The sequence below is a fragment of the Podarcis tiliguerta genome (assembly GCF_965153285.1).
Source record: "Podarcis tiliguerta genome assembly, chromosome: 13".
Classification (NCBI taxonomy): Eukaryota; Metazoa; Chordata; class Lepidosauria; order Squamata; family Lacertidae; genus Podarcis; species Podarcis tiliguerta.
This window is the reverse complement of record NC_139546.1, coordinates 754,759-771,449: the sequence shown is the minus strand read 5'-3', so window position 1 is coordinate 771,449 and position 16,691 is coordinate 754,759. Positions and strand designations below refer to the sequence as shown.

Here is a 16,691-nt window from a genome sequence, read left to right as displayed (position 1 = left end):
TGAAGTTTCCACTAATGAGAGTCCTGGCCTCAGGTTGCCCATCTATAAATCATTTGGCTCCATTTCTCTGTCAGCAGGCAAGGAGGCATGCGAAAAGTTATCCATTCTTGAATAACTCCTTTTATCCCTGAAAACCCACCACTTTGGTGGTTTCCTGGGGGTGAGAGTACAAGTCCTTCGTCCATGGAGAAGGAGGAAGAGGAGGAGGAGCAGGAGAACGGCTAATGCCCACCATTGGAGGCAGTTGCGCTCCTGAAGGCTGGAAGATGCAGGAGATGCCCTCGAGGGCTCTTTCCTCATGCTCTACCAACTGAGCTAACATGACTAGAAAGAAGATGTAGATCCCAGGCAGTCAGGCATCCCTGGGGTGTTGACACCACCAAACTAAAACCTGGCTGAAATTGGTTTAACTGCTGCACCCGACTCAGAAAGAAACTTTGGGGCTGTAGTTTTGGAAGGGTGTATGACTAATTCTCCGTTAGAAACTCCCTAGCCATTCCCAGTATACTTTTGGCAGGAAGCCATGACTTTTAAACATTTCAAACTTTTAAACATGAATCTTCTCTCTTACCAGTATGGAAATGATCCCCTTGTGTTTCTCTTCCACGAGGTCACATATGATCTTGTTGTTGAAGTATGGGATTGGCTCCCACTGGAATGAGAAGCAAAAACAGAGACTCAAGAGGGCTTCCTGCAAAATTAAAAAGTCACACCTGATGCACATAACTTTTCCATCAGCAAAAGCATCTCTGAGATCCAGGTGTGTGGGGACAGGAGTCCTTGGGACAATCTGAGGCTGAAGAACTGAGGTGAGATTTGGACAGAGAATTCAAACAAGGTATTAAACTCCCTCTGGGCTGGAGAAGATTAACAAGGGGTGAGCTGCAGCAAAATGTTGCCGTATGAGGCACTCCTGTTTGGGTTTCCAAGTGCTTCATTCCATGTTACCCCCTCCCACCTCGTTTTCCACATACACCCCGCTAAAGCGCCCTTACCTTGGCATTCCATGGCCACACTGGGCACCCTCAAACCTCATTAGTTGCTTCGGGGGGGGGGGTGCCTACCTTGAGGATTTTCTTTTCTGCTTCTGCAAACCTTGAGAGTCTCCCAAAACCGATGCCCCCCATCTCCATGCCCTATTTGGGCTATGCAAGGATTGGAAGAAACAGGAGCAACAGGCTCTTCAGAGAACTAAAGTGGGGTCTCTGCTTGTGATGTGCCCATCCCTCTTCCCCCTCTGGCAGACACATTCAGCAGGTTTGGATATTGCTTTGAAAACTGGCAACGCCTGTTTTGGCTGTTTGGGGTACGGGGGACCTGTGTCCCGACCAATTTCCAGCAATGGTAGGGAGCTGAAATCCTCCAACATCTGGAAAGCCAGTGATGGACAGATCATGAATGACCAGGTCATCTAAGTCAACCTCACCTGTGTTTATTTGAAATTTCATTCAATCCACATGTACTCAAATACATGTTTTATCTTAAGGAAGGATCTGACAGCAGACCAGGAAGGCAATAAGGAATCTATTTTATTTTTTTTGGGGGGGTGGGGTTGCAGCCTTTACCTCAATGCCCTCCAGTTCATACTCCTCCTGCTCAGCCTTCAGGGTCATCTCTATCAGCAGTTGCTGTAGCTTCTCATTGCAGTAGTTGATACAGAATTGCTCAAAGCTTGAGAGGAAATTCCAAGTGCAGAAAAGTCATTTGAAAAATATGGGCATTTAATTCTCAAACAGGAGCTAACGAGGGTAAACCCGTGTCTGCACTGCAGCTGCTTTGAGACTGCTGGGTGGGGGGTGGGGTCTCATGGGACTGACAACTCTTCTAATCCTCCCCCCACCCCACCTGCCATGTCAGGGACAAGGAGTCCAATGTCAGAGAATCCAAGAACTGTAGAGCTGGAAGGGACCCCAAGGGTCATCTAGTCCAACCCCCGAAAGGCAGGAATCACAACTAGAGAGATCCTGACAGATGGCCACCCAATCTCTCTTTAAGAACCTCCAACAAAGGGCAGTTCACCACCACTGATATGCGAGATTTCCATGTACAGGCATTTTAAATTTATTTCATTTTTACTTTTTCACCAAGGGCCCTTAAGGAAAACCACCCTGAGCAATTGGAAGTGGAAGAGCTTGCAAAAGATGTTCTCCTCCTTTAGGTCTCAATACTCATAAGTCAGCTTTTTTTGTAAATGCTGTGACCAGAAGCACATGGGGACCAGCCCAAAGTTTCCAGGCAGACCCACATAAAGCACATTGCACTAATCAAACCTGGAACTGACCAGAGCAAGAGTAACTTACCTGTTTGTCTCAAAAACCTCAAAGCCATAAATATCAAGCAGCCCAATCACAGTTTTCCTGGTGAGATCCTGCCAAGCAAAGCAAACAACAACAACAACAACTTAGGGGGATTAAATCCAAAACATCATTTTCAGTTACTTGGTTTCCATTTGTCAAATTTTCTCTATATATTTTTAAGCCTAAGGGAGCAGTCCTCATCACCCTCCACGGATCTTCTGAGTCCATTATGGGCAGGTAGTATATCTAAACACTTTGGGCCTTTGCTTAAAAACATATAAATGACATCCTTTGACATTCCAGATTACTGTTTCTACATATTACATATTACCTCATTTTGTAATATGCAGATGGGCGGGGTATAAATAAATTATTATTATTATGATGTCCCTGGTTGCATCAATTTTCTTATTCTCTTTATCAACAGGTAGTACTGGGACTAAGCTCAGAGTAAAGTTTTGTTATATATGTTGTGTTTACTATTACGTATTTCTTATTTGTCTAAGAAAATTTCTATAAAAATCAATTTATAATAAAGAATAAGTTATCAGAATATTGGCTTATTGAGCACTATGATCCAGAGTTATAAAACTCAGTTACAACTCTGGATTACAGTGCTCAGTAATTTTGGTATTTTTGATATTTGTAGATATATTTTTGTGTTAATGTATGTTTCAGAGCTTTTAGCTTTTTATTGTGAGTTGCTCAAAGAGGGATTTTTTGTAATAAGTTAAGTGGCCTATAGATGGATAAATAAGTAAATAAAAGGACTTTTCCTATCTGGCTGCCCCTTTATCCATTGTTTAAGGGGGAAAGGTGGGCTATGCAGAAGAATACACTCTGTTCTGGCCAGGCCTCCCTTCCCCAGTCAGCACAGGACCCAGAAAGGGGGATGTGGCCCGTCTCTCACAGACTGGCTCCAAGGAGGAACAGTTATCTTGGAATGACTGCCGGATTGCCAACTGCAAACATGGTTTTAAAAAAATGTTTCAGAGGGTCACGTTGTATTAGCTACAGCAAGAGACTCACCTTGTTTGCTAAAGAGCTGTTGATTTTGTTGACCAGCCAAGTAAATGTCCGCCCATAAATGGCCTTTGCCACTGCATCTCGAGCGTAAAAGGCCAGGTCAACATCCAGTGGACTTAAAACCTTTGGGGAGGAAGAGCACAAGGGTGGGGTCACCTAGTGAATTGGCTACTTCAGTTCTTTGCAAGCAAATCAGGAAAAGCTTGTTAGCATACCTCTTCAAACCGGGCTTCAATTTTTCTGTGAGTTAGGGCCTCTTGCAGAATTGATAAGTGGACCCCCAAAAGCTAGAAAGAAAGAGGGGGGAAATGGACCTTAAATTTCAAAGTCTAGCAGTGCCTTTCATTAGGAGCAACCAAGATTTTGTACAAGCTTTAGAGTTCTCCATAATTCTTTTCAGGTGAGACAGGAAGTGCTCCTTGGACCTGGATCTGCCACCTGAGGCCACTGCTTCTCTCCAGCCTCCATTTCTCTTCTCTTTTCCCCAGGTGGTGGGGGCAGAGGAGGAGGAGGCAGGGGGGCAGCTGGGAATTCTGCCTCAAGCAGCAAAATGTCCTGGGCCAATTCTGCTCAGTATCATCTGAAGATGGAGAATGCAGACTGTATCAGGCTATACCTAGGTAGGATTCTGGGATGAAGCAACAATGGCTGCTCCATTTTTGAAAACACAAAATCTGGTTGTGTTACCCAAATCTGTCTTGATGCCTCAAGTGAAACACAGTTCAGAATCCGAGACCAGGGAGAAGAGTCGGTGGAAGAAGATTGGAAGAAATTTAAAGGCTATTTACAGAAATACTGCAAAATTAATGAATGTTAGAATGATGTTGGATTGAAGTTAAGTGGTTTTTAGCAGCAATGTTATAAAGGAATATGTAAAAATGGATTGTTAACAGGTGGATAATCTAAAGCTATAATATATTAAGATAAAAGATTAAGATAAAATCAAAGAGGGAAAGGATTTGCTGAATTAACTAATTGAACTGGAATACAAGAAAGGGAGGTGTGAGGAGGTCAGGGAGACAAGCAAATGAAAGATAAGATATGGAAAGACTGATCTGTTTTTAACTGTTTTTACTTTGTATTTTCTTTTTCTTTTTCTTCTTTTTCTTATTTTTGTAATATGTTGAAATTTTAATAAATATCTTTCAAAAAAAAAGTGAAACACAGTTAAGCAGAGAACACAAATACAGACTCTGATGTTTTCCTTACATAAGTGAAGGCAGAGATTTAATTATGGTGGTGTACATGGTAAGGGGATGTGGGTGGCGCTGTGGGTTAAACCACAGAGCCTAGGGCTTGCTGATCAGAAGGCCGGCAGATTGAATCCCCGCAACGGGGTGAGCTCCTGTTGCTCAGTCCCTGCTCCTGCCAACCTAGCAGTTCAAAAGCATGAAGTGCAAGTAGATAAATAGGTACTGCTCCGGCAGGAAGGTAAATGGCGTTTCCATGCGCTGCTCTGGTTCACCAGAAGCTGTTTAGTCATGCTGGTCACATGACCTGGAAGCTGCACGCCGGCTCCCTCGGCCAGTAAAGTGAGATGAGCGCTGCAACCCCAGAGTCGGTCACAACTGGACCTAATGGTCAGGGGTCCCCTTTACCTTTTTACATGGTAAGGGCAATCAACTGAAGCCAAATGGCAAGTACCACCTAGCGGTTGGAGGGGACGCAACTCCTGAAATGCAAATGCCATGTTGAAGTGACAGAAAAACATATTCTTCTGGTAGTATGTTTTTGCTGCTTCCTAAATTACCAGGCAGCTGGCAAGGGCAAAAAAGGAGGTTCAAGGCAGGTGAGCCTACCAGAGGGTGGGTTCCTTCACCATCTGAAGTGGATTAAAGCTGGATTAAATGGGGGAGGAATACAGAATGGCATTTTGATGATTTGGCATCATGTGGATGCAAATGAATAGCAAGAACCTATGAGGGACTCACTGGAAGCTGCTGCTCCCACCTGCCACCCCCACCAGGCAGGTACCTTTGAGATCCACTTGATCTGGGAGCCAGTAGTGATGATGGCATGGCCATTGCTATCCTCCTCAAACTGGATGTTTCCCAGATGCAGGACACTAGCAATTACTCCAAAGAGGTTCTGCGGACACAAAGAGTCAGGTGAGCACAAGAAAGGGTGAGCAGCAGAACAAAAAACTACGCATGGCTGGCAGAACCCTTGCAGACCAGCTGCCTCTTCAGAGGCTGAAGTGGGTATTACTCCAGTCTGCACATATTAGATAACCTCAGAAACGGCATTTTGCTTCCAATTTATGCCCTGCGCCTGCCATGCTGCAGAACAACAGCTTCACAGCAGCAAAACAGAAGAGTCCTCCTGGATCAGGCCAATGCCCAGTCCAGCCCCCTGCGCTCTCAGAGCAACGAGCTCCTGCTCCTCCTTGGTTGCATTGCTGTTGATCCGTGTCCACTCCCTTTTGGCCTGCCTTCTTACTTTGTTTCTTACAGTGATGAGGGTGCATGCCCACTTTTCCTAGTGTGTCTGTGATAGGTTTGATAGGGAAATTTGGATCAGCTCCTATAGGTTTCTCAACACCAGGTATATGGTTTCTTCAACAGTGCATTTTTAAAACTGGAGAGTAAGTTCCCTTAAGTGCCCTCATCTGGACTTCTTAGTCCCTTCTTCTAATTCAGAGGTCCCTTCACCCAAATGTTGGCCCACTGCCCTTGCTCAGCTGCTCCTCCCTCTTTACACAGAGTTCCTTAGTCACCACTTCCAACCTTCCAACCACAGTTTGATTCTTCCTTCCTCACTTGCTCTTTGATTTGTGCATGAACTTCATTTAGAGTTCTGTTCATTTGGGGAGAGAATCCTAGAATGCTTTTCACAAGAGACTGAACTGTGTTGCTCAGGCTCCCTCCCGTGACAGATAACTTTTCAACTTCATGACCTCGTTGCTGTGAGCCCCACCGTACTCCCTGCCCGTTTCTTCTTTGCTAAAGTGTTCAGAACCATTGGATGGTCCGCCAGGCATGCTTCAGCCTCCTGCTTCATTCCCCGTTTGTTCCAGGTCAACTGGTACTTTAATGCCCATAAATGTTATTGTTTCATTAGTTATTTAGTTTTTCAGGGACAAAGACCTCAGGGCTACGCAGCCATCTTGCTCATGAGCAAGCCATATCCAACTTAGAAGTGTGAGGAGCGGACTCTCATTTTACATGCAGGGGAAGTAGCCTGGCTTCCTGGCTCCGGCAGAAAGTCCCTGGCTTAGTGCTCCAGGCAGAGACCCTGCCCAAAACCCTGAAGAGCAGCTGCCAGTTTGCAGGCACTAGAGAGCTCAGCTGGCCAGTGGTCTGTTGCCCTGCAAGGCAGCTGCCTATGCTCCACTCAGCTCTTGACCAAAAAAAAGCTTGCTGGCTTCTACAGGGATTCCAGTTTCCTTCCATCACTAAGCAGGGGCCCACTTCCAAGCAACGCCCCCTTCACCTGCCCCCCCCCTTTGTCTGTACCTCAAGGTCTCTCGCTTTGAAGTCAATGACAGTGAAAGCTTTGTGCACCGTCCTCCAGTCGCTCCTGTCGTTGATGGAAGACACTTTGTCACAGTGCCCCTGTTGTGGGGAGAGGGGGGTGGCATGAGAAACTTCTGCACAGGCAAAGCGCATGGCGGAGTCTGGGATTGGAGTGGGTGAGGCTGGAGGTTTAACCCCACACAGAGACACAAAGGGCTGAGCCACCCTAACCTTTTGCCCAGCTCTTTCAAGGCACAGGTCTGCGCTTGAAAGCTCAGTGTCTAAGTGCTCTTTATTTCACCCTTAAACTTTCCCCATGAAAACCCATTCTTTAAAACTGGAGCACAACAAACAGCAATTTGGGTTTTCCAGGGAAAGCCATTTGCTCCAATTCAACATTAAAAGGCAGGTTTTCACAGGGAAAGCTCTGGAGAAAAAAAAAGGGGGGGGAGCGCTCGAATACTGAGCTTTCAAGCGCCTGGAAAGCGTGGAGGAAAGGCAAGTGTAGAAAGTGTAAAAGCTTACGGGGTGAGTATAAAATGAGGGTGGGGAGCGCCTTCCAAGTGCCTTCCTGAGCTCTTTGGAGGAAAGGCTAGATACAAAGACCACACATACATACAGTACATTTGGTTGCCTTCCATTTGGCAGCTTGGAGATACAGTCCGGCCAGAGCATAGGAAGAGCCCGGCTGTTGGATTGGGCAGGAGGCCAGCTGAGTCCCGGCTCCTCTTTCACACAGTGGGTGACCAGAGGCAAAACATGAGAGCAATGCAGCCCACACTAATGCTGGTATGAGAACAAAACGCAGGTGGTGCACATTTTAAGGAGTGCCCACTTATTTCGCACATCCTCAAACAAGATGCAGACCAAAATACAAATATCTTTGGAAAACCACGCTTTTCTAAATTTTGTGGTGCATAGATAAATGAGCATATTAGGACTATGTGAGCATAAGGATACATATTTTAGTGATAGCAATGTAGAACCAATAATTTTATTTCAGGAAATTGCTTGCAAAAATGTGTAATTAGGAGATTCACACTAAAATTCTGACAAAAAAATTAACGTGTTTTTTTTAACAGTGAGGCAGAAGTTTTGATAAACTGAATTTAAGAATGGAAAAATGGGGAAACCAAAGCTGATACTCATCCACCCTTAATTCTGTCTGTGTTGATGCTCAGTTGTATTTTTGTTCTTGGTCTGCTCGGGATCATATACACTACACATACAATATTTTAAAAATTGAGCATTCCCCTGAAGCAGCAGAATAACAGTTTACAAACAAAATAAAATGGGAATATTCCTTTCTCCCTTTTCTAAATCAAGGCCCACTGCTTGAGGTCCTTGGGGTCCTCTTTCCTGAAGCAAATGCTGAGTTTGTGCTGAGTGGCACACACAGCCTGACCTACTGCAAGTACTTGCCAAACAGCGGGGCATGGAATAACTTTTATTGCACCCTGAGAAATAGATGAGTGGCTGCCATGAGCTCAAAGCACCTAGCCAAAGGAGGATTTCTGATGTGCTTCTGGGAGAAGCAAGGACCAAAACAATAAATTGCACAGTCCCATCCTCTCTCCTGCTGGGTACCTGACACCTTCCTGCATCATCTGGTGTGAGTATGACTGAGACACTGGATTATTTCCTTTGCAGAGTGCAAAAAGATTTACCCATCCACAGTAGGGACTGTGAGCCTGTTTTCGCTCTGTCTACCAAAGACACTGTTCTGGGTTTGGTCCCTCCCAAATCAGGAAGCCTGCTCAGATCAGCAACTCTTGCAGAACCCACAGCGGGTTGAGTGTGCTCCTCTGATGGCTGGGAATCCAAGCCTTTTGGGGTTCAAAAGAGTAAGGTGTGCCTCTGTTATTGGGTTGAAACTGCATGTTTCAGTAGTTACCAGAGAAAGCTGGGCATAGAGAACAGAGCTGTTAAGAAGGGGGCACACAAAGAGCCCCCCACAACCTGAATTAGGTACATGTACTTCTGAGGGTTGCGTTCCAGGCCGAGGTCGTGGAGCAAATCCTCTTCCCCGCCTTCCAGCAACTGGTAGAAGATGTGGAAGTTCCGTTCCCCAGGATTTTGGTAGACAACACGGGACTTCTCTATCAGGTAGCTGAGGATATGCCCACCAACAGGAGCTCCCTGGGAAGAAAAGAACAAAAAAACAAAAGGAAAGAGAGAGAATGTGATAACAAATGAAGAGCCAATGGAGCCCATCTGGTCCAGCCTCCTGTTCTCACCAGTGGGCAACCTAAAGTGGAGGCAGAGCATAGAAAGAGCTTCTCCACATGTACCTTTTGCCTGGCTCTTTCCAGGCACAGGTGCACACTTAAAAGCTCTGAGCATAAATTTCAGAGGGTCTGCTGAGTAAAACCTAGACAATGACTATCCCCTGTGTAGAGTTCTGGTTCCACTGCACCTCAAAAATGGACAGAGAAATGAAGAAGGGATGGCTGAATTGTCTCAAGTCACATGGAAGCATCTCATGGCACTAAGAAGGCAGAGAGTCACCTTCCCTTGAGCAACGAGTCAGCCCTGATGTGCGCCAGTGGGTGGAGTATCTGGCTTGGCAGGCGGAGATCCAGGTTCAAATCCCTGCTGAGCCATGAAGCTCTCTGGGAAATGCGAGGTCAGTCACTCCGTCAGCCAACAGTGTCAGCGTGGGGATAACATGTGGGAGGAGGAGAACGACATTCAGTTTCTTCAGGGGGAGTGGCGCATAAGTGGCTCTTATAGCAGACCACTGCAAATCTCCCCATTCCAAGTGAAAGAAAGAAAGAAAGAAAGAAAGATGCTTTACCTTAAAGTCAAACTGGATGTCCATGTACTTTCCAAACCTGCTTGAATTATCATTCCGTAAAGTTTTTGCATTTCCAAAAGCCTACAGATGAGCACAAACAAAAAAGGAGCAACGAGGTCTTTTGGTGTTTTCCTCCCCTCTCTTCCTCCTCGCCTTGTTCAGTCCTTGAGTTGTTCTTGTTAGTTGCGCTGATCATTCAGTGCCACCCATATCACCCCTTCCCCTTTTCTCCCCCCCCCTTGCATTCCAGCATTTCCCCACTCTTTTTCAAAATTTCATTTATTTATTAAAGCTTTTCTATCCCATTCCTCATTGCAAACAATTTCAGACAGGGTTCCAGATTAAAAATACAATGCCTCATCATGAAGCAACCGCACGAAAGACAGAAAGGTGAATAAATTGCAACCAGGGCACTCATCACACCTCAACTGTCCTTAAACACCAGGGAGGTTTCCACAGGTGCCAAAAACCCATCCCAACTGTTTCAGCGGCTGTGTTTTACTCAGATTTCAGTTAGGATAAATACATCCTGACAGCAAGGAGCCCGTCTTGGTTTGAATGCTTTCTTCTATGGCTTAGGCCCAGCAGATGAAAGACCCTATTCTCCTAGATTAACCTCCGAGATCTTGGAAGGGGCTTCTCTCGGTCCCCCCACCGTCACCGTTTGGTGGGGACGCGGGAGAGGGCCTCCTGGGTGGTGGCTGCTCCCAGACAACTTTGGAACTAGAGACGCTAGACGGGCTCCCTCTTTGTTATCCTTCTGCCAGCAGGTGAAGACTGTTTTTATCCCAACAAGCTTTTTTTAAGGAAAGGGCTTTAACAGTGCTGTGCTGTTTTTACTATTTGTCTTGTAATAGATTTGTTTTATATTGTTTTATTCTATTCAGTTACTTTTTGATGATTATCTTTTATATGATTTTAACTTATTATATTTTAGCTGTATTTTTAAAATTTGTGTAAGGGAAAAGCCTGGATGATCATAATAATAATGTAATTTGTATCATGCATTTTACTGTTTATGTAAACCTCCTAGAGAACTCTGCTGGGTAGGCAGCGGACAAAGTCTTGCTGCTCTCGCCTCTGATGCGGGAGGAGCAAGGTGCATTTCCTGCTTACCTCCAGAACAGGGTTGGAGAGCAGGAGCCTGTCTCGGACGACCTGCAGTTGCTCTGTGGTAGGGCAGGTCATGGCAAAATACTGAAGGATCTTCTTGGAGGCTTCTGTTTTCCCAGCACCGCTCTCCCCCGAAATCAGGATGAAGTGATTGTTGTACTCTGTGCACATGACCCGGTAGGCATTGTCAGCTATGGCATAACTGGAAAAGGACCAAACACACACGCTGGTCACAGTGACAGCCTTCTCAGAGTTAAGTAAAACAATGCCAGGCACCTTCAGAAGCTAGAAGGTTTCAAAGCATCCTTCATCACTTAGGCAGGTATTTTTATTTTTAAAATTACATTTATATTCCACCTTTCCTCCAAGGATCTCAAGGTGGCATACACAGTTCTCCTTCTCCTTTTATCATCACAACAACCCTGTGAGGCGGGTTAGGCTGAGAGACGCCAGTGACTGGCCCAAGAACACCCAGGGAGCATCATGGCTGAACTGGGATTTGACCCCTGGTCTCCCAGTCAGAGTTCAGTGCTCTAACCACAACACCATGCTGGCTGAATCAGTCTATCACCAGCCAATTGCACCTGTATCAGTAAGTCCTTTCTGTTCAATTTCCTCATTAATTTTACAGACACATTAAAAAATGTATAAAAATCTGTATTTAAATTCATACTTAAACTCTTACTTTCAAATGTAATCCTAAAATGCACACTTTTTAAAACATACATTTTGGTACATTTTTGAGACAATAGTTTAAATGGCAAGATTTGGAGAAGTGTGAAATCTGAAGGTTAATTACCAGTGCTATTTTTCTAGGAAAAAATGGTGCTGGAACGCACCATGAGCCCCTCTTTGGCAAAGGCTGGGTGAAAGCCCTGACAATAACATTCCATTTCACATATTAGTCTGGGAGCTGCAAATCTGGTGCTGCTACATAAAAATGTGGATAAAGTAAAATTCTCCCCCAACCATGTTTTACACAACAATTTCCTTCCCTTTCCCCGCCCAGTATTCTGCATTGTTATTTCCCAACAGCTCTATTAACTATGTTTCTGGAGTCAACCCTGTGTGATGCTAGTTACTCCCTTACAGTGGTAGCATTTTTTTTATGCCAGGTATTTGAAAACGAGTCTTTCGTTACACTGTCCACAAATTAGCGTAAACTTTTTGGAAGGTGCAACAGGCTCCACTACTCAACTACAAGCAGTAACTCAGAAACATAGCAATATAAGGATTTTGCCATTTAAAATCTAATTTGGTTCTTTAAAATCTGGGTGGGAGGAGACTTGCGCAAGCAGACACCTAAGAAAGTTGGCAACGTGCTTACATGTGTGGTGGCAGCTCAAAGAAGTTCACCCCTTTGTATTGCTCCATCTGCTTCACTGTGTAGATGCCCAGCTCTTTGTAGGGATTCACAGACACCAGGAGAGTGCCAATGTACGTCTGAGGGGTAAGGAACAAACGCTACAAATAAGGACCCAACAGCCACAGGGATGAGGGGGTCTGTCCATTGCAGGTTATCCCCATTTCTCAGTTTTCCAGCCTTAAGTGCAAGCTCTCCACTTTTACACACCATTTTGCAACACAATTGTTTGTGTGCAATTTTGCCTAATTCATATACATTTTTGTAAAGCAACATTTTGTAAAGAGTACATCCTGGTATGTCCCACCACCGATGCCCATCAACAGGCATGAGGGAAGAGCACGTGGGAAATAAAACAAACTATGGTTTGTCTGAATGCCTTTGGAACAAGGATGGTCAGAGAAACAAATTATGGCTTTGTGTTATGCTCAAGCCAGGAAGGGGCAGAGCACATGCAGAAGGTCCAAGGCCCACGGCCCTGCCATTGTGGCCCATAGCCACTGCTAGCCTTGTCCTCCATGAATTGGTCTGATCCTCTTTTGAAGCTACCCCAGGAGGCCCAACACTCCTGTTCTAGTTCCACATTTCCTCTCCACATCTGAAAGAGACACCAATCCAACAGAACAGCAGGCATCCCATAATAACCACCCATCACCACCCCTTTCTTCATAAGACAGCTCATGACCAACTGGAGCATCCCTAAAGCAGCTCAGAGTGCAATTACATAGATGAGGTTCTCCTGATATCGCTTGCGAAGGTTGTCCAAGAAGGCATTTTCACTCGTGTGAGAATCCAAAAGGACGAAATCTTGAATCCCAACTCTGTCCCGGGCCACGAGAGCCCCTTCCATGTTCAGCTTGTAGGGCTTCCTCCACGCTGCTTCGATCTGCAAGGGGCAAGGGGGCGGGGATTGAATCAAGGATAGCTAGAACAGCACAATTTCTCCAAGAGAATGTGGGTACAAGAGGGAGATTAAATAATAATAATAATAATAATAATAATTTATTATTTATACCCCGCCCATCTGGCTGGGCCTCCCCAGCCACTCTGGGCGGCTTCCATAGAAACCAAAAATACAGTAAATATCACACGTTAAAAACTTCCCTGAACAGGGCTGCCTTAAGATGTCTTCTGAATGTCAGGTAGTTGTTTATCGCTTTGACATCTGCTGGAAGGGCGTTCCACAGGGTGGGCGCCACTACCGAGAAGGCCCTCTGCCTGGTTCCCTGTAGCTTTGCTTCTCGCAGTGAGGGAACCGCCAGAAGGCCCTCAGCGCTGGACCTCAGAGTCCGGGCAGAATGATGGGGGTGGAGACGCTCCTTCATGTATACTGGACCGAGGCTGTTTAGGGCTTTAAAGGTCAGCACCAACACTTTGAATTGTGCTCGGAAACGTACTGGGAGCCAATGTAGGTCTTTCAAGATTAAAGTACAAAGCAGCTTCCGGCAGGGCATCTTTGACACCACCTGCTAGTTTTCAGAGATGGAAGAGAACCGATGAGTTCACATACAGCCCAGAGCACCAGCGTAGGAGAATGGTTAGACTGCTGGACTAGGACCCCAAGAGACCAGGGTTCAAATCCCTCCCTCAGCCATGAAGTCCGCCGGGTGACCTTGGGGGGCCAGCCAATGCCTCCCAGCCTCACCTACCTCACAGGGTTGCTGCAATGATAAAATGGGGAGGGGAGAAACAATGCACACCACCTTGAGCTCTGGTGGCACGGGAGGTGGAATACAAATGTAACAAATAAATAATAAATAAATTTCTTACATTCCAACCCCTTTTTCAAGGACTCTGGGCAATATAGGTATATATAAAACTACTATTTATATATTTACTGCGTTTCTATCCCACTTTCCTTTCCACAACCAAGTTGGGATCAGAACCCTGATCTCCCCGCTCTTAGTCCAACACTCTCATGGCTGCATCCCGCTGTCTCTCACGTTTGCCAGCAAAAACTTGACTTCATAAAGGACTATGGTGTATTTGTTAGTAGCCACAACATACTTTTTTTACCTCATTTTAATTTTTTGCTGCTGTCCCTCTAGAAATAATTTGACACAATCATCCCATTATACTTTTATTTGGATGCCAGCCAGGCTTGTGAATTATCCTGGAAGCAGCCTTGTGTCTTCCAGAAACCAGCATTTGCTTGACCTGCAAAGCTGCACAAACACAACTTTTTTATTTTCTTTTATGGTTTCCAAAATTCATTTAGAGTCTGCATTGAGAAGAAAACACAACGTTTCTTCCCAAGGCTGCAAAATTTGGGAGTGATGACAATTTTTCTAACTGGAGCAAGATTAATAAATTGTATTCCGAATTTGGAATCAAATCAGTCAATGTCGAGAATCGAGCAGATATGGGTATCTAACAAATTGACTCCAAGAATCATAAAAGCGGAAATTCAACCAAGAGTAATTTCAGATCACAATCCAATCAAATGTGAAATAAGAGGTTATGAAGAAAGAACTTTCAGGTGGCGAATTAACGATTACCTTCTAGATGATCAAAAATTTTTAGAGGAAGCACGAAAGAAGTTGGTGGAGTACAATTGTAATAAGGGTACAAAAATGAATGTCGTGTGGGACGCCAGCAAGGCGGTGATAAGAGGATTTTTTATACAACAGAACTCAATTAAAAATAAAAGCAGAGAAAAAGGTAAGAAGGAAATCTTAAAACAAATAATGGACAATGAACAAAAATTAATCAAGAAACCAGATAATTTAAAAATAAAACAGACCATAAAAGCTCTGCAAACACAATTTGTGATGATAATAAACAAAGAGGTGGAATGGAATATAAAAAAGCTGTGACAAAGAAACTTCGAGTTTGCAAACAAATCAGGAAAATGGCTGGCGTGGCAAATTAAGAAAAGAAAGGAGCAGAATACAATAAATAAAATCATCATGGAAGGTGAAGAGATAGTCAATCCAAAGGGTATTAGGAAAGGATTCTTGGACTTTTACAGTCATTTATACAATAACAAAGAAAAAAATAATATGAGGAAATAGAAAGATTCTTAAAAGAAAAAAAGGTGCAGAAGATCCCGACAGAAAAGAAAGAAAGGCTGAACGCCCCTATAGAAATGGAAGAGGTTAAAGAAGTCATAAAAGAGTTGAAAAAAGGGAAAGCTCCAGGACCAGATGGATTTACAGCAAGTTATTATAAGGAAATGAGACACATCCTGTCTACATCATTGAGAGAAGTTATGAATAATATTCTTAAGGACAGAGAAATGCCGGAGACGTGGAAAGAAGCTTTTATTACACTTATTCCAAAACAAGACTTGGATTTGACTCAAGTTAAAAATTATAGGCCTATTTCATTGTTAAATCTTCGCAAGTATGTTAGCAAAGAGGTTGAAAAAGGTGTTACAAGAAGTTATACATAAAGATCAAGCGGGTTTCCTTCCTGGCAGACAGATGAAGGATAATATAAGGAATATAGTCAATCTGTTAGACTATCTAACAGCCAGGAATGAGAAACAAGCAGTGTTAATATTTGTGGATGCAGAAAAGGCCTTTGATAATATATCTTGGGACTTTACGTTAAAAAATTTAGAACACATGGAGGTGGGGAATGAATTTTTTAATGGAATAAAAGCCATATACACTGAACAAAGAGCTAAGCTGATTGTAAACAATATGACTATGGAAGAATTAAAAATATCAAAAGGTACGAGATAAGGATGTCCTCTTTCACCATTGTTATTCATAATGGTTCTGGAGATTTTCCTAAATTCAATAAGGAGAAATGAAGCAATAAAAGGTGTGTCAGTAGGCCGTAATGAATATAAAATAAAAGCCTTTGCTGATGATCTGGTAATAACAGTGGAAGAACCGCCGGAAAGTTCAAAAGTTGTTTTGGAGGAAGTTGAACAATTTGGTCAAGTGGCAGGGTTTATATTGAATAAGAAAAAAACTAAAATGTTAGCAAAAAATATGGATCAAGGTATGATAGAAACAATGCAACAACAAACAGGGATAGAAGTGGTGAAAAAAGTTAAATACCTGGGAATCTGGTTAACCCCCAAGAGTATTGATTTGTTTCAGAATAATTATGTGCCAGTGTGGAAGGGAATAAAGAAAGATCTAGAGGTGTGGGGCCGAATGAAGTTATCCTTTTGGGGGAGAATTTCAACGATTAAGATGAGTGTGCTGCCAAAGATGTTATTCTTATTTCAGACAATTCCAATAATTAAGGGGACCCCTCTCGCTCTCCAGGCTTCCAAGGTAGCCGCCTGAACGGCACCTTGTTTTAGAGCGGGAAAACAAGAGGGGAAAAATTCTCCCTCTCTCTGCGCAGCGCCTCCTGCCGCTTCGCTGAAGGGGCGCTGGGCAGAGAGGGGGAGATTTTTTTTTTCTTGTTCTCCCCCCTCTAAAACCTATTGTCCGGTGCGTCCTATGGTGCGAAAAATACGGTATTTAAAAATTTGAATAATGGATGATTGTCAGAGAGGTTGAAGGAAGTCTAAAAGAGAAAATATGTGATAAATTTAGATTGGATACTATAAATGTATGTTGGAAAATTTTATAAATTTTTTTTTAAAAAAAGATTAATAAATTGTAAACCCTTTGGAAAAGCAATGAAACAAAATCTATCCGATTCAGCCTATTTACTCACTTATTTGCACTTAA

At 43.9% G+C, this 16,691-nt stretch overlaps 1 protein-coding gene across 3 annotated transcripts in view; it reads right to left on the bottom strand.

Annotated features, from left to right (window-relative positions):
- Nucleotides 1–16,691, bottom strand: part of MYO1H (myosin IH) — a 70,411-nt gene that overhangs the window by 29,346 nt on the left and 24,374 nt on the right. For all 3 annotated transcript variants that reach the window (XM_083407257.1, XM_083407258.1, XM_083407259.1), the window contains 12 exons: nt 12,776–12,937; nt 12,016–12,131; nt 10,692–10,890; nt 9,576–9,656; nt 8,738–8,917; nt 6,779–6,877; nt 5,298–5,411; nt 3,539–3,610; nt 3,327–3,446; nt 2,301–2,368; nt 1,566–1,671; nt 572–652 (listed from right to left, as the gene is read on the bottom strand). In XM_083407257.1, coding sequence (XP_083263383.1) covers nt 572–652; nt 1,566–1,671; nt 2,301–2,368; nt 3,327–3,446; nt 3,539–3,610; nt 5,298–5,411; nt 6,779–6,877; nt 8,738–8,917; nt 9,576–9,656; nt 10,692–10,890; nt 12,016–12,131; nt 12,776–12,937 — 1,398 coding nt within the window. The remainder of the gene's footprint in view (nt 1–571; nt 653–1,565; nt 1,672–2,300; nt 2,369–3,326; nt 3,447–3,538; nt 3,611–5,297; nt 5,412–6,778; nt 6,878–8,737; nt 8,918–9,575; nt 9,657–10,691; nt 10,891–12,015; nt 12,132–12,775; nt 12,938–16,691) is intronic.